The 17,797-nt window shown below is 49.5% G+C and overlaps 1 protein-coding gene across 4 annotated transcripts in view; it reads left to right on the plus strand.

Annotated features, from left to right (window-relative positions):
* PLXNA4 (plexin A4) overlaps positions 1-17,797 on the plus strand; it is a 421,812-nt gene that overhangs the window by 18,230 nt on the left and 385,785 nt on the right. For all 4 annotated transcript variants that reach the window (XM_010410007.4, XM_039570440.1, XM_039570441.1 and 1 more), the window contains exon 2: positions 8,835-10,098. In XM_010410007.4, coding sequence (XP_010408309.2) covers positions 8,920-10,098 — 1,179 coding nt within the window. In that variant the 5' untranslated portion in view covers positions 8,835-8,919. The remainder of the gene's footprint in view (positions 1-8,834; positions 10,099-17,797) is intronic.

Raw genomic sequence — 17,797 nt, forward strand, 5'->3', positions numbered from 1 at the left:
GCTTATCAGGGCTTGTGTCCACACTGCCTCATTACAGCTCTCAGCACAGAGAGTCCTTCCCCAGTGCTGCTGCTGGGCTGGAAATTGTGTCTCAGCTGGAAGTCTCTGCTCAGGCAAACGTGGGGCTCTTCATCAGTCCTGTCCCTGCATCTGCCTTTTGGCTCAGGGGCAGATCAGCTGCCCTTCAGCCTGCTCAAAACATCCAAGTCAAGTGGGGACAGAAGTTTTTTTAACCAAAATTCTCTGAGGGGAAGTCTCTGAAGAGGACAGCCCTTGCTTGGTCTGAACTTGGGTGTTTCTTCTCGGGGAGCATCTTGCTCTGAACACAGCAGCTGCACTGAGCCCTGCTTCATTCTGAACTTCACAAAAAAGTCCTGTTATGCCAGAATGGTTAAAAATTATAAACAACTGTAATGCATTTTTTATGGTATTTGTAAGGGCAGGCCAAGAAAAGCTCACAAGAGATTAGTATCAGTTAAAAAAACTGTCTATTTGGTGCTGTTTTATTTGTAAAGAAAAGATCGTGCTCTGTAGCAATCTCATGCCTGGAATTTGGGGCTGGTGAACTTTGGGGTAGAAATATGGACTTTTTAGCCTTTTGACACCCCTTCAAGAGCTCTTTCCAAGCCCTTGGAGGCAGCAGGAGTAGATAACTTCAGCTGACACATGCGAGTTTTGACCTACCAGATTGGGACCTAACTGGCCTGAGTGCTTCAGAAAGATGGAAAGAAGATTCACCCGACCTCGTCTGACCTGCTTGAGGGCTGAAAGACAGGGAGCAGTTGGTGGAAGAGCTGTCATGAAGAAGGCAGAGTGATAAAATGAACAGCACGTGTCTGCTCAGGAGGTTCAGGGTACCTAAAAACCCACCCAGAAGCATTTAGGAATTTGGTCAGAGTTAGGAAGTGCAGAGCAAATAAAACAAGGAGGTGTCCAATAATTTCTTGTTCAGAATCTCCAGTAAATATCAAAATGCTGCTAATGGTTGCAGTAAAATGCAGCTTTTTTTTTTAGGGTTAGGAGAGCAAATGCCAGTCAGCACTGCTGCTTCCCAGGGCTGTGTTGGACTGGAGGTCTGGCTGGGATGTGGGACGGCCCAGCCATCCCTGTTTTATGGGACTCACTCATCTGCTCCCTTTAGCCACTCTCACGAGAGGCTGAGGATGAAGAATTTGCTGTGTCAGATCTTTTCCCTGGCCTCATCCATAGCTGGTGGCTGCTGCTCCAAAAGGGGCTGGATACCTGCCACAAATGAAAGGAGGAAATTTTATGCTGAGTAAAGCATAAAGAGAGACTCTGTTCTTGCCTCTGCTGCAAACCCTGCATCACCAAAGAGAAATGATCACACCTCTGACTCTTCCCTCCCAGCAATACAGCACCACTAACAGCATTTGCTTTATGTTCCCACTCCTGCTGTGTGTCCAGCCTCTTTCCTGCCAGGTTTGGTGCAGTTGCAGGATTGATGGTCCTTCCCTCAGGGATCCTGGCTCTCCAGGAGCACACAGCTGTGCCCTGCATTAATCACACTGGCCTGGCCACTTGTAAACTCTTCATTTGGGACAAGTGCCCATTTGCTCTGAGCCAGAAAGTGCTGGTCACTGGTAACTGAAGCCCATCTGGTTTACAGAGTGCCTGATCCTGTGTAGCAAATCCACTGCTCTACATCCCTATGAAGCTTTATTTCCAAGCCTTATTCCCCATCCAGGCTTTGAGCAACCTGGTCTATGGAAGGTGTCCCTGCCCATGACAAGGGAATTGGACCAAGATGATTTTTAAGGTCCCTTCCAACCCAAACCATTCCAGGATTCCCTGATCCCGGTATCATCTCTTATTTTCCCAGTCCTGTTGCTTTTACTTTTTCCCTCAGACCACTCTGCTCCAGCTGTCTTTTGAATATATAGCAAAGTCTCAGACTCTGAAGGTTGGGGATTGTCTCCTGGCTTCTTTGCCAGTGCTTTCCCCATCTCCAAATATAGATCTCAGTGCTCCCACAATCAGCAGACCAAGGTGTAAAGGTTTTGTTTTTTCCCTTGAAGTCCCATGTTTTAGCTCATGGAGGACTGGAGAGCCAGTGGTCACAAAGTCCCTGTGAATGCAGAGTTGTTCTCCCTGCCAGCCTTTCAGGAGGCAGCCGAAGTGTGGTGAGATTTGGCTCTTGGTGGATGCACACAGCACTAATTGTGAGGCTTCAGCCTGAGAGAGAGGACTTGTGTCTCCCAGATCTTCCCAGAATTGCCAGGCAGGGGGAAACATCCACTCACTGGCATCCAGAGCAACATAAACTCTGCTGAACAGCTTCAGCCAGCAAGGAAATCAAACAGCTTCCTCATGGGGAAAGCCAGGGTCATAGACCCTTCCTTGCTGTTTTAGGGCTCCCATCTGAACCAGACCCAGCAAATTTAGATTCCATTTGGGCTTTTTCAGAGCCCCCAAAGCCTTGGAAGGAATGTGTGAGCATAAGCTGAGCTTCTGAGGAAGGAAACGGCGTTTTCCTCAAGGCTGTCCTAAAATGCTGGAATGGATACATGAGCTGGGGAGACCTGCTGGGATGAAGCCCAGTTCATTTTCTTTTCAATATTCATCACTCCTTTAGGGGCAGAGGCTGTGTTTATTCCTCTTTGTGTCTAGAGCTCATCAGGGTCTCCTTCCCAGTGAATTGCTGTCCTGGTTTCCGCTGGAATGAAGTTAATTTTCTTCCTTGTAGCTGTGATGGTTCGGATTTGGCATGAGAATCGGGGTGGTAACACACTGATGGTTTTAGTTGTTTCTAAGTGGTGCTTAAACCAACTCCAGGACTTTTCAGCTTTTCATGCCCCGACAGGGAGAAGGCTGGAGGTGCACCAGGAACTGGGAAAGCACACAGCTGACCCAAACTGGCCAAAGGAATATCTCACAAAATTTTAATTTTTTGACCAACCTGGCACTGCCAACCCCGTGAGAGCTGCACCTCAGTGAAATACAGCAGAGGAACTCTGTGCTGGGGAGAACAGAGTGCCAGGAGTGCGTGATGGCTTTACTGGGGACAGGAATGAGACTTTGAGACAGAAGTCAACCTGACACTCTTGCTTTTGGCAATATTTCCCTTTTCTCAGTGCTCTGGACCTCTATGATCTCACACACACAAGGTGGGATCAAGTCAGGCACTGTTGTGACATGGTTTGCTTGAAATCAGTGACCTTGCTCTTGCTACAACAGTTTGTTTGTCTGGGGGTTTGCATTTCCCCAGTTACTGGGATAAGGAATAATTTTGATGGATTTATCCTCAGGATACTTTCAGGAGGCTGGGAAATGCCTGTGTCGTGGAGGGTGTCATGTCTTTGGCAGGTTGGGTTCCTTCCAGCCCGGGATGTTCCATGGTTCGTAACACCCAACTTGGGGACTCACATCCCTGTCTGCTCTGGAAAAGAGAGTTTAACTCCGGTCTCTGGATTTGTAGGTTATTTACATGACCTCAAAACTCTGTTCTCGTTTCTGTGACACTGAATATTTGTGTTCTTTCATTCGAGTCTCAGTAGCAAATTCCTGGAGGAGCTGAGAAATCATTCCAAACCTCTCTGCTCTCCCTCCCAAGCACAGAGGAGCACAGCTCTGACCGGCTTTTGCTGGTAGGAAACCAGGTTTGAAATGCAGGCAGAAATAACATCCACATGCAGTTTTATCACATGGGAAGAGCTAGGAAAAAAAGGAAGAAAGTCCCACTGATGGCATAAGTTAATCCCATCATTTAATGCTCTTCTGGCACAGACACAGGTAACAAGGTGATGGGCAGCATCTGACTGCCTGAGAGGAATAATCTGTGTGATGAGAGAAGGCTGTGTTGTCCCTCTGTATCTTAATTCCCTTGCAGACAAACCACTCCTGAAATTAATCTCTTTATTTGGGACAAGCTGCAGCTTGTGCTGGGATCTGTTCTTTTTGGTGAGCTCCGAAGAAAAGCTGATCTGGCGTGGGGTGTCCCCAAAGTGAGATTTGCCTTCAGCTTGGACAGGTTGTAAGTTCAGGGAGAAAGGATTTAGCCAAAGTTAGGATCCGGTCTTGTTCGGGGGAGCTGTTGACAATCTCTGTATGGGTTTTCTTGCTGTGTTGGAGCCCAAAGAAAAGCTTCTATCCATGGTAATCAGGGTTTGTTAAAGGAAACCATGAAAAAAAGTCTTTAGATGAGATTAAAGGGATTGTGTAGCTGCACTTGGTGCTGATTTGCTCTGTGCTGGCTCCGGCGCTGGGCGTCTGCCTCGTCAGCATCTCTGCCCAGCCTCCTGCATCCCGGGAATGAATAGCCTGGCTGCAGGAAAAGCAAACACAGGAGTGTGCTGCCTGATTAGCTGGGCTTCATTAACCACCCTGGCACTGCCCAGGAGTCCTGGGTGCTCTTGGCTTCCTCCCAGCCAGGCGAGAAACTCACTGTGTCCATCCACTGGGACTCTGCGGTGCTGCCAGACCCACTGTCCGTGAGGGTGTGCTGGCATTTCCCTCTCTCCCAGAGCTGTTTTTCAGCTCATTTTGGTTATATTCAAGGCTTTAACATGTATTTTTGCTCTGAGATGGACCCAGTGGGGTTGCTTCCATGCCTTTCTGTATCCAGGCTCTTCCTGCTGACCTTGCTGTGTCCCTGCTGCCACATGTGGCCGTGGCAGGGGACCTGGTGACGTGGCTCTGTCTAACACCTTTGATGGCAGGAGGGCTGTGTGTGTGTGAGGGAAATGGGGAGGTGCCGTTGTCTCTCAGGAGGTGTCACTGGAGTGGGGTGGATTTGTCTCAGTCTCCAGTACAGGGACATGACCATGGATTTTGTGAGATTGTCAATCAAACCCCAGCTCTCCCAGCTCTCTCTTTCCCCTCTCCCTGCACACTTCCTCCCAAGTCCTTCCCTCTCTCTCAGTTGACAGAGCAGTCCTTTGTGTTCTCTTTATTCCTGATTTATTCCTACTTCCTCAGGCATAACTCATCCTTGACTTTGTCCCCTTGAATGCTGCTGCATTTTGAGGATGTATTCATCACTCCCTAACTTCCCCATGTAATAATCAGAGTTAAAAGACATTTGGAATGTTTCTTCCTCTTAAGGCTCTTTCACATCCAAATTTTTCTTGTCCAGGACCCCATGTATTTACCACAGATTTTCATGGTCTTGGGACCATGTCCTGGAGATCCCTGAGCAGAACTAAACTACAAACTTTAACTCAGTGGTCTCAAACCTTTTGCTGGAAATGCTCAATATCAGTAAAAAAGTAACCACACCGTGGGGTAGCACCATAACTTGCTGTCCTTCAGGAGAAAACCAGTACTTAAACCAAACTCTGGGAGTTCAAGGCATCTTCTGGGGAATGTGTTATTTGCAAGCCATAAGGCTGTGATTCCACAGGCAGGACAGTGGTGTGAAACCTCCTGTGGGTGCTGACTCAGACCTTCCTCTACCATGCATGAAACCCTGTCTGAAACAGCTGGATTTGCTCTGCGTCCTTCCCAGGGACCTTGAATGTGCTGGTGGAGAGGCTGCTGTGGCAGCAGCCCTGTCGAGGGATGATCCGGCCTCACACAGGAGCCCTGTGTGGTGGCTCACGGCATCACTGCTGGCCACATCCCCAGCAGAAAAGGCAATTTGGGTTTATTTTGGAAACAGCCAGCTCAGAGCCTAAGCCCAGCCCTTGCTGCCTGCTGGCTGTGGCCTTTTGTTTGTTTGCTTTGTTTTTGGAATATAATTACTCTCTCGTAGACTGTGCATGTCCATGGCACTGCATTATTGTCTTCCCAGCTGCTGTAGTTCCTGTCATCCATCCAGACACAGGGAATAAAAAGACACCCATAACCCCCTTCTCCTTGCTGCATCCTCCAAGGGGTTGTACAAACTCTGCAATGTCCAGGCCTCCTTGCCCCTGACCTCTGCTTTTATTAATTAAGCCAAATTATAAATTACAGCCCTCAGAGGCTCCAGGACTGATTTGGGCTCCAGGACAGAGGGTACAGGGTGAACAACATGAGCAGATGGGAGAGGAGAGAGTGCCAGCAGCAGGCAGAGAGAGAATCCTGCTCCTAGGGTCACTCAGACGGCTGCTGGAAGATGGCAAAACAGCCCCAGGCTCCTGCTCTCCCTGCTTTGTCCCAAAAGGCAGTTCCTGCCATTCCTGGTGCTCTCAGACTGCTGATGCTCTTTCCTTTGCAGGTGAACTTCCTTCCCCGTGAGGTTCAGTATTTTGGAAAGTGCCCTTGCCTGCTGCAAAAGCCTTCCTGGAGTTTCTCACTGGGGACTCTCTGGTTTCCAGATTAAATTCGCTGTCTTTGCCTGGAGGAATCACAGAATCACAAAACAGTTTGGGTTGGAAGGGATCTAGCAAGGTTCTCACCATTCCCTTCCTCTACAAGTGACAGTCTGACCTCAAATCAATTCTCACCTGCATGGGCCTCGAAGAATCTATGTCTGGAATTTGTCTCTTCTCATTTTGTGTTGGCTGTTTGTTTTAATGGGTAGATTTCATCCCATTGTTGCAGGTGCTGTGTCCAGGTGCTGTGATGACCTCTGGGCAGAGGGCTGCTTTTGGAGAGAGGGGCTGCTCAGTCCCTCTTCAGTCTTGGGGTTGCAGCAGTTCCCCTTCCCCTGCCCTGAAGCTCTGCTGACTCTGCAGAGCAAAATATAGGGGTAAAATAGATGCCTTTATAGTACTTGAAAAGAATAATTTCTTCCTAGATCTGCCTAGTTCTTGATCAAACCAGTGCCTGTTAGAAATGTGGATCATAACTCATCAGTGACGGAAGCTGGTGTTCAGGGTCACCACGTGATGTTTCTGAACACAGGACTCAAACAGGGACAGCTTCCTTCTTCTGCTGCTCTCTCAAGGATGGGCTCTTTTGAAAGAGGAATGGTTGTGTGGGGAGAGCTCATCCCATCACTGCTCTATCCATCACAATAAAGGTTATTAACAGCCTACGTGACCAGCCTGCCTATCCCCGCAGAGCTCGCGAGACAGACCTGCAACCTCTGCACTATAAGCTCTGTTTTATTAAATATTTGCTTGACCAGAGAGGCAAAGCAGAACGGGGTAAACACGCCTAAAGTAAATGTGGGATGACCTTTGTCCGTCATCCATCCGACGTCTGCGGCTGCTGTGGCAGAGAGGGCAGCAGGAGGTGAAGGTGATCCCAGAACAGCTTGGAAATTCCGACTGCTGTGAGAGAATTTTGAAATATTTGGGATGGCATAAAAGTGGTGGCTGCTCTACAAGCCCAGACTTACCCTTTCCACTATCAGATCTAATCAGCCTACGGGTCAAAAGAATGTGGGATTTATTCTCCCTATTATTTTTTGAAGTAAATTTTTCTGTTCCACTGGCCTTAGCAGAGCGGCACAGATTTGAAAGAGCTGCACAGCCAGACCTGTGTCACCGTCACATCTTCCTCCCTGCTGGGATCTGCGAACAGGGATTTTTTTCCTTGCCTCCTACTTGTGCGAGCCTGGCTGTCATCACTGGTTACACCCCTGATTTCAGCAAAGTCACTCTGTGTCAGAGGGGATGGGACACAGCAGGAGTGGAGCTATGTTTGTCTTGTGTCCTTTTTAAGATCAAGAACAGCTTTGCGAAGCTCTGATCTGGATGATAAAGAGAGATGATGGTCCTAGACCACCAGGTTTGTGTGGTCAGCACTCTTTGAGGAGCTCGGCTTGTGAGGCCTGAGCCGGTAGAACTCCATCTCCCACACTCTCTGTGGGGCCATAAAGGGGTAAATCTGCTCCTGGTACAGACGCCACCAAAAAAGTGAAGGAAAAGGGAGCAGTTCGATGTGTTGAGTAGGAAGAGGTGTTTCCATGGGGCTTGGTGATGTGCCCACCAAATGTTTGAACCCCATACTGCTCCCATCACCATGGTTAAAACCTGGGAGATTTTAAGAGACTGAATGGTGCAAGGAAATCCTCTCCCCTCTCTTTGGAAGGTACCAGGCTGGCCCTTGGGTCATTAGTTTTCCTACTTCATGGTGCTTTAGGCTTTATCACTGCTGGTAGATAAGCAACCCCTTTCTCCTCAGCCACCTGAGATTCCCAGGAGAGCTGGATCTCTTTTAGATGATGCTCCCTTGGCTGTGGAGTGGGTGGAGAGTGTGAAGTGGGTGGAGAGTGGTCCGTGGTGAGAGCCCAGGCGAGGGAGGACAACTAGTGCTCCGTTTGCTCCCAGCCCTTTGCAGATGTGGCTGTGACAGCTGGCACACCACAGCCCCTGGGTCTGTACTCCAGACTGGGCCAGGGTGAGGCAGCTTTGATCTGGAAGCCACAGAGATCCTGCTCAAACTGGAGCGAGGTTTCCCTGAAAGGATGTTAATGTCACACCAGAGCTGGCTCTTTCCCGGCAAACTTCAAGGGCTGCAGGAGAGCTCAGCATCCATCTGGCCCCATCCCTGTAGGCAGATCCCTGACCTTCTCCAGGCTTCAGTGCCTCATCCAGAAGAGCAGGATAATAATCCTTCTCCAGTTCTGGCGTCTCAGATAGCAAATACACAGCTGGGCTGACGCTGGCAGTGCAAACAGCAATGCTGGGTGATGTTTTTACCGTTACCCTTCTGCACTTCCAGTCAATATTTGCGCTCCACCGTGGGGCACGTGTGTGTGTGTGTGTAATGGAGAGGGAAAGGGTGCAGATTTATTACTCTGCTGTGTGATTTCTGCTTTTTCTCCCAGCATCTTTTCAGTCAGGAGGGCTCCCTTTGTGCTGGTTTTAAGTAGAGAGCTCAGAGTGCAGAAAGGGAGGATTAGCAATTAAATACGCTCTGATGATGGCATGGTTGTGAAGGAGGGAGGAGGAAGGAATACTCCATAGTAATGTACTTTTGTTTCCTTTTTTCTTTGCTTGTAGGACAGAATCTGCGAGGGGATTGGTGTTTTGAAGAGTTTTACAGCTTCTAATCCTCATTGCCTTGGGAATACAAACCTCTCTAATCATGTCTCTGGCCATGTGGAAATGGACTTGCCTGGTTTCTCACCTCCTGCTGTCCACCACAGTGTCACCTCTTGGCAGACAGCAGCCACTCCATCCAAAGAGGCCCTTCATCACCTTCACGGGAGAACAAGCAGAGGGAAACTTCAACCACTTGGTGGTGGACGAAAGAACTGGGCACATTTACTTGGGTGCTGTCAACAGGATCTACAAACTCTCCAGTGACCTGAAGGTCCTGGTGACCCATGAGACTGGTCCTGATGACGATAATCCCAAGTGTTATCCTCCCAGGATAGTCCAAACCTGCAATGAACCCTTGACGCCCACCAACAACATAAACAAAATGCTCCTCATAGACTACAAGGAGAATCGGTTGATAGCCTGTGGGAGTCTGTACCAGGGCATCTGCAAGCTGCTGAGGCTGGATGACCTCTTCAAGCTCGGAGAGCCCTTCCACAAGAAGGAGCATTACCTCTCTGGGGTGAACGAGAGTGGCTCTGTTTTTGGAGTCATTGTTTCTTACAGCAACACGGATGACAAGCTGTTCATCGCCACGGCCGTGGATGGCAAACCGGAGTATTTCCCCACCATTTCCAGCAGAAAGCTCACCAAGAACTCCGAGGCCGATGGGATGTTTGCGTATGTCTTTCACGATGAGTTTGTGGCCTCTATGATCAAGATCCCCTCAGACACCTTTACCATCATCCCTGACTTCGATATCTACTACATCTATGGCTTCAGCAGTGGGAACTTTGTCTACTTCCTGACTTTGCAGCCTGAGATGATCTCCCCACCCGGCTCCACCACAAAGGAGCAGGTTTATACCTCCAAGCTGGTCCGGCTTTGTAAGGAGGACACGGCCTTTAACTCCTACGTGGAGGTGCCCATTGGCTGTGAGAAGAACGGAGTGGAATATCGATTGCTCCAGGCAGCCTACTTGTCCAAGGCTGGAGCCATCCTGGCCAGGTCTCTGGATGTTGGCCCTGAGGATGATATCCTCTTCACAGTTTTCTCCAAGGGGCAGAAAAGGAAGATGAAGTCCTTGGATGAGTCTGCTCTTTGCATCTTTGTCCTGAAAAACATCAACGACCGCATCAAGGACAGGCTTCAGTCCTGCTACAGGGGAGAGGGGACGTTAGATCTGGCCTGGCTCAAGGTCAAGGACATTCCCTGTAGCAGTGCGGTAAGTGAGGCCCCTGAGCACCCAACCATGCTCTCCTCACGTATTAACAGGCCTTGTCTTCAGATAACCAACCTTCTCAACCCTTAAAGCAGAGACCAAGGAGCTGAGACGGTCTTGTCCCAGTCCTAGCTCTGCCTCCAGCTCACCACACCACCCAATTTGACCAGTTCATGCCCCAGTTTGCTCATGGACAAGCTGATGAAGGTAGCAGCAGACATGCTGTGTTTACTGATGAGCAGAACCAGGGGGCCTTGGAATATTTAGGAGGATATGCCTGTTATAGTTACTTCATGGTGCAAATCACAGCGGTGAAATCACTTAGACCCAAGTGCACTGTCGGCTCAAACCTAAACCAAAAGAGGGCCTAAAGATGTCAGTGGCTTGTGCCACTGTTTGTTTCTGTCTGTGCTGGTGTAATTTTGTTTCTCTGGGCTGGAGCTGGGGCAGGATTTATTCAGGGAACTTTGTGAAGCCAGGGTTTCATTTCTCGCAGAGCTGAGAAGCACTGGTCATTAACCATCAAAGCCCCTCGCCTTCCGGTCTCCAGCCAGCTCTGCACTGAGAAATTAAGGCCTGGCTGCAGATCAAGGATTAAACACTGCAAGATTTAAGGGCAGGATTGGGGAAGAGGCTGGTCTGTCTGACCTACAAATGGTCTGAAGAAATTGCTTCGGTTTATTCTGAGTGTCATTGCAGGAATGTGCACGGGGCTGGCTTTGATAGCAGGCACAGACATGGGCATTACAGCCGGCACCGCACCCGGGGCTGCAGGAGCCGCTTCCCCAGGCTTTGATTCCCATCCTTAATTAGCTCTTTCAAGTGAGAGGCGAGTTCAAGTGTGAGCAAAGGGAATAGGGAGAAACGTCAGAGTGCTTTCTTGCCCCGTAATCTCCAGGCAGGCAGTGCTTGGGATGTGGGATTGCTCCTTTGTGCGCAAGCCTTGTTTTCTGGGAGATTCCTGCTGCTGCTCCCTGGCAGGACAAGGACAGACCAAGAGGAATGTGGATGGGAATTTCATTGCAAGGACACTGATCCTGCCTTACTCTGCCCTAATTCCCTTTTACACCCCTCAGTGTCCTTGCTTGACCTTGCCCTGCTCTCATTCTCCCACACCGAAGGGACAAGTCCTTGATTTTAGTTGAGATCTCTTCTGCTAGACCCACAAAGCTCCCTGTGGAGCATTGCACAGGGAGAAAGGCTGTGCCCAAATCTGGCTTTGATTTTTTTGTTTAGCCGCAAGGCCTGTGCACATTCAAAGAGCTGCCTTTAGATTTAAGCTGGGAGCTTCCCACTGGAGTTTCTTTCCTGGGCTCTTAAGCCTCTCCATGCATTTGCATATTTGCTCTGCTTGTGCTCCATACTAACGTTTGCAGTGCTGGACCTCTCCAATTAGGAGGTTTGAAACCGCTCAGTCCTGCCTTCCATGGCTTTAGACAGGAGCAAAAAAAGCCAACAGCTTTCTTGTGTCCCATGGGGTGAGTCTCAAACTGAGAAAACTGATGTCAGATGGAATTTGTAGGGACAGGACTGCAGAGGCTGGAGAGAGGACGCGGTGGGGGAAAGTATTAGAGCATATTTTTGAGTGTACTTCTTCACTGTGAATCAGAGATGCTGCAAAAGAACCTGGAGATGCTTGAATTAAAAGCAGGAAGTCTGAAGAGTGTAACTAAGTAGGCTGTACTCTCCTTAAATGAGCCTACTTAGAGCTGCTGGCAAGCCCTGCCTGAGATCAGCTGTGCTGCCCGAGGGAAGAGGTATTAGTGACTTGGCTGCTGAAAGGGGTTGCAGAGTCCAGCCACTAAGCTTGGAAAATATTTGATGGTTGCTGAAGTATTTCGGAGCCTGGATGTGTGTCTGTGAGAGCCTGGTCTCCTCTGCTGCTGTCCTGCTTGCCAGCCAAGCCCCAGCACTGCTGCTCTGCCGCTCAGCACATGTGTTCCAGGCAGCTCTAAAACCAATTACAAAGCCGTCAGTGAGCCTTTCCCTGGGTTTGTGTGGATGTCAAACGTTTCTCTGCTGGTGCAAACAGAGGCTTAACCTGCCTACGGTCCAGGCTGGAACTGAACTTCAGCTTTGCTGCCCAGATGAAATCCTGTATGAGAACAGGGACAGATGATGTGCTGGGCGCTGAGCATTTCAAAGTGACAGAGGAGAGATTTGGATTAGGTGTTAGGAAGAAATTCTTTGCACAGGGGGTAGTGAGGCATTGGAACAAGCTGCCCAGGGAAGCTGTGGCTGCCCCCACATCCCTGGAAGTGTCCAAGGCCAGGGTGGATGGGGCTTGGAGCACCCTGGAATAGTGGAAAGTGTCTCTGCCCATGGAAAGGGAGTTGGAACTGGATAATCTTTAAGATCCTTTTCAACCCAAGCCATTCTATGATTCTTTATGGTATTAATTGTAGGACTGGGGAGCTGAGTTCACTGCACTGTCCTGGTCTATTGGTGTGTGCTCAGGTCCAGCTTTTAGCAACAAATATGCTTTTAGTTTTTCTAATATTTCTACCAGGGCAATAACTGACTGAAAGGGGATCCGCATGACAGGATACTTCTGCTCCTGCCTTGGTGTAATCCTTGCCCAAGGCCGTTTCAGGGCAAGAGAAATCTCCTGGGAACCATTCCCAGCACAATTCTCCTAAGCTGCAATATGCACACAAATAATTGCAGGTGTGTGTGGGAACAGTGCTCTGGTCCCCAGTAGCAGAGTCTGTAGCTCCTGTGGTCAGGCAGCTTGGTTACATCTGGAGCTGAGAGAGTTGAGGTCAGGAAGGACCTTGGCTGGACAAACTGTGTCTCATGGTCAATATTCAGCTGGAGGCATTGGGTCCCCAGATGTCCTGCAGGGTTGGATGTCCTGGAGACTTGTCCCAGCCTGGTTTGCAGAGGTCGAGGCAAAGACAAAAACAAAAGAACTTTGTGTGAGGAGCCTGCGATTCTCCCATGCCAAGTGCCTGTTGGAGATGTCAGCAGTGTGATAGCAGAATTTCTAGAGTGGGAAAGGTGAAAGTCCAGAGATGAATGGAGAATCCTCAATGTTCATTCCTCTCCCATCCCTGTGTTACAGCTGTCCTATTAATCTTCAGCATAAATCAGAAAAAAATGATAGATTTTTATGTCTGGGCCCTTGATTTGCAAATTGGTGATGTTCACTCAGGTGATGAATGGTCTCAGGTAATACCTCTCTGCAAAAGCAGGATAATAGCTTATATTTAAGCAGTACACTTGACCCCAAATGCTTAGAAATTCATATAATCAGAGAAAAATGAGTCTGGGAAAGAAGGATTCTTATGAGGTCATCTGATTTGCCCTTCTGCCCTACTTATAACGCTTCTGACAGCTGTTTGTCTCACCTGTTCTTAACCTCTGGCTATGGAGGTTGCTCTCTCTCTCCCTAAAATCTGTCTTTGCTGTGAGGAAGCTTTCCCTCATGTCGAATCTAAATCTCTTCTCCGGATACTGAAGCCATTCCTACTTATACAGTCAGAGGGCACCTTCAAACCCTTTGGCTCCATGGTCATGCAGGGTGTTGGCAGAAGGCAGGGCCGTTCTGGAGGGGAAAAAACAGGCTTCTTAAAACAGAAAACCAGCTTCATGTAGGCTGAAGAAGGCTGTAGTTTCAATGTCCTTCATAAACTTTGTAATTGAGCAGCCTGATCTAGTTGAAGTTGTCCCTGCCCGTGACAGGAACTAGAGGAACTTAAAAGGTCCCTTCCAACCATTTGGTGGTTCTATGATACCATTAGGAAATGCTGGATTTCTTTAAAAAAAAAAAAAGGAAAAAAAGGCAGTTTGAGAGGAGGGTGGAGAGGTAAATGTGCTGTTTCTGCACAGGAATTGATCATTGGGAGCTTTGTTGATTGTCATTACAATGAAATAAGATTAATGGGTGCATTTTGAAGCCTGGTACGAATTCCACCCCTGGGATGCTCAGCAGAGGAGGCAGGGGAGCCTTCCCCTCTCTCTTGGGGAGCAGGCAGGCGAAGTGCTGTGAGACAAAAAGCATGGATGAAGAAGGGGAAGGTATTGGAGACTCACTCCAAAGCAGCCTGAGGGTGTCAGGGCTGTGGGGAGATGGAGAGGAGCGGGGATCCTGCTGGAACTTTGGCTGGCAGTGAAGTCCCAAACCTGGGGTGCTGCTGGCATGTGACCCCAGCTGTCAGCTCAGCAGCTGCTTGCATCCCAGGGCTGCTCTCCTGGGAGATCCTGGCCTCCTCCTCAGCCTGATCTGCCTCCCAGCCCAGCAGCCTCCAGTCCCTGCCATGAAAAGCTGTCACCTCCATCGCTGCAGCTTCTGCTGGACACACAGCACCAATATCTGTCCAAGATAATCAAAGTGTCAGTCCCCAACTCTCGCCTGGCTTCTGCCTTTTGCTGGTATTTTCTTTTCCTTTTGGCAGGAAATAGGATTTGACTGTTTAAATTGCTGTATTCAGTCTCTTCCTGTTTTTCATGGCAGCGCTGTCACTTGGGGGAGAACAGAAACATTTTCAAAGCTGACTGGCCAACAAAAGGCCTTGTGTGAAGAGCTGGGCAATATTTTCCCAACACTTTGCTACCAGAAGTGGATGTTTGGGTCCCAAGCCATTGTCTGACAAGTGACTTGGCTGTAAAGGCTTCCTGTGCTTCTGGTGGCTGTTGGTAACTCCCCAAAACCTCTTTGCTGATGCTGCTGGTGAAATCTCTGAGAGCCCTGCGCCATCTCCATGAGTTTGTTCCTCAAGTGGGCTCTGCTCTCCTGCTCTCTCCTCCTTTCCCTGCATCCCCCTGCCCGTCCCTGGTGCCCACCAAGCAAGAACTGCTGTTGTCACGGGGATTTAGCTGGATTCAGGAGGAGGCTGTGGATTAGTCCTTCCATGGAAAGCTGTTGGGCATGTTTGGAGGCCAGCTGGGTGCCCAGAGATTTTCCTTTGGCAGTATAAGGATGAACACTGCCTGGTCCTTGGGGCTGATCCATGGGCTCCCTCCTGCTCCATTCCACCAGGTCAGGAAGGGCCATTTTTAACTCAGGTGGTGAAAGACTTCATGTATGGTACGGGACAGTCAGCTTGACTCCTGGAGAGGCCACCAGTGGTGATGGAATGGCCGAGGTTTTTCATCCTGTTTCATGATTTTCCTCTTCCTTCCGGGGCTTCTGTTTGTAATCACTGGTGTTAACAGGCATGGCCAAGATTTTTCAGCCTATTTCATATTCCTCTTCCTTCCAGGCTTGTGTCCATCATCCCTGGGGTTAGCAGGACACAGAGCACCTCTGAGACACCAGGATGGGGAGCAGCGGGAGGTTGTTTTACAGGAGGGTTGGCTAAGGCACAGAACCCCACAACTCATAGCCTGGGGACTCCTGGACCTTAGTGCTGTGCCTACCTGTTGCAGGAAAAGGGAATATCTTCCTTGCTCTTGCATTCCTCCCTGGCATGGTGGGCAGAAGAACAGAGTCATTCAGAAAGAAGGACCAGCTGGAAAGAAGGGGTGTTTTGAGGGAAAAAGTCACCTGACAAGCAAAAAAGTAGGAACTGTCATCCCTATCTGTCATTTATCCCATTTTCCCTTAAAAGACTGGGGAAAAGGGAGTGTTAGCTTTTGCTTAGTCCTTGAGAAGAGGAATGTGTGGAAGGAGGTCCCTGCAATCTTGATGCTTTGGCATTTTGCACACCCAGCCCCTGCCCATTTCTCCTGGCTGGACTGGCAGGTACGTGAGTCTGACCCTTTCCCAGGGGAATGGATCAATCACAGGGATGAGTTATCAGTTTCATTTTACTTCATACTCTTTTTATTTGCTAGTTGGGCTATCCTAAGTAAATCCCTGTGTGTGTCAGTACCACTGGTGCTTGCACAACAGGAGTTTTTGCTCATCCCAGTTGCCACCCACAAGTTTTGTGTACACGTCTTTATTCCAAATCCCACGGGCTGGTGTTTCTGATCCAAAGGGTTTATGGACAGTTGAGGTCAGTTCTTGGTCAATTTTTAACAGCGCTTTCTTCTTCTTCCTCTGAAAATGCAAATAACTGCAGGAAACCCCCGCAAAAACAGCGAAGTTCAGATTTTGGAAGGCCAGTACCCTCAGCAATGCTGTAATGCCTCTCTGGGAATGCTTGCTGGAGACTGGGAGCCGGAGAAAACAGGCTTCCTGCTGCCAGATCTGTGTTTGTGCACTTGGTCCCATCAGTTTGTGTTGGATGGAGTGTGTGGCGTGTGTGCAGAGCATGTTGTGAGGGACCCACTGAGCCCAGCAGCTGTGATAAGAGGTGACAAGTGCCCTCCTGCTGACACTGGGGGCTGGAAAGGGTGGAGGCTGAGCTGGGGAGGAAGAGGGACACAGGGTATAATGCTGGCTTAGGGTTTCTGCAGCTGAGCTCTGTGATTTGCAAATCTCCCACTGCATGTTCCACTTCCAGCACGTGAAGCACCTTCCACCTCCTGAGCATCACCTCCCCTGCAAAGCTGGCTCTGCTCCGGGGTGAAAAACAGTTCCACAGAGAGAAATTCCATGCTATCTCCCCATGTGAGGCAGCTCTCTCCAGGGACACAGCTGGTATTTCTCGTGGCTGTGGTCAGTGGTGGAAGTGGCCAGAGATGTCCGGGGCTGTGCTCCTCAGGCTAATGGAGAACAATTGAGTTCATGTCTCCAGTGCTCCCAGCAGGGTCCTGGTCCCTCTGAGCTGGGATTGGGAAATTCTCCCCACTGCTTCCACTGTGAGTCAGCTCAGGCAGCTCATGGGTTCATCTTCTCTTTTCCCTGGGTGATGGTTCTCTCTCCCAGGTGCCACCTCTCTATTTTCAGCCAGCAGGGATAAGGACAGGTCCCTGCCTCTGCAAAGTGCTCTGCGCTCCAGGCAGGGAAAAAAGTGGCTTTGGATGCTCTGAGGGAAAGCAAAACAAAAACTCTTAATCCCCTACATCAACAGAAGCTTGCACTTAAGAGCTGTAAACCAGGGCCTAATTGCATGGAGAGGATGATTGCATTTGAGGTATTAACTAGGTTTCTCGATATTAAACACCTGTCCTTGAAAGGATACTGCCTGATCAGTGGATGCAGAAAGAATTCTGGCAGAAATTAATTACATTCTCATAACACCCCCACCCTGAAACCTCTCCTTCCCAAATCCTCATTGTCCTGGGGGGGAAAAACCCCCAAACATGCATGGGAAACAATCTCCTCAAAATCATTTATTTCCTTTCCAAGCATGAAACAGCATGAAACCCTCTGCCTTTGAGTGGCTGGGTGCCAAACCCTCTCACAGAGCTGTTCTCTCACGTCTGGGTGACCCTGCTCACACAAAATGTTCATTGAGGGCAGAGCAGGACCCACGGCTGCAGAGCCGCTGCTGTGTCTGAGATATTCCAGGCACAGCTCCCTCCCTCCCCCCCATCCATCCCATCTCTGCACCAGCTGGCTCTGCCTGAGCAGCTCAGCATCACCCCCAGCTCCTGCTGGTCCCCTGTGTGCAGGTGAGCAAAGTGCCAGACTCTCCATCCTTGCCTGTGCCGTCTCCCTGTGCTTCTCACCACATGGACAATTAGATTTATTTCTGGGAACTGCTCTTTGCTGCTTCCCTGCCAGCATCCCAGGCTGTTTTCTTCTGTGGTCGAGCCCTGTGGTCGCCTGTGGCTCAACTTTGCATTTTTGGAGGGCTCCACATGATCTCCTCACATTCTCTTCCACGCCAGGAGATCGCAAACCTGACCTTGCATTGCCTCGCCAGGA

The sequence above is a fragment of the Corvus cornix genome, chromosome 1A, assembly GCF_000738735.6.
Source record: "Corvus cornix cornix isolate S_Up_H32 chromosome 1A, ASM73873v5, whole genome shotgun sequence".
In the NCBI taxonomy this organism is placed as follows: domain Eukaryota; kingdom Metazoa; phylum Chordata; class Aves; order Passeriformes; family Corvidae; genus Corvus; species Corvus cornix.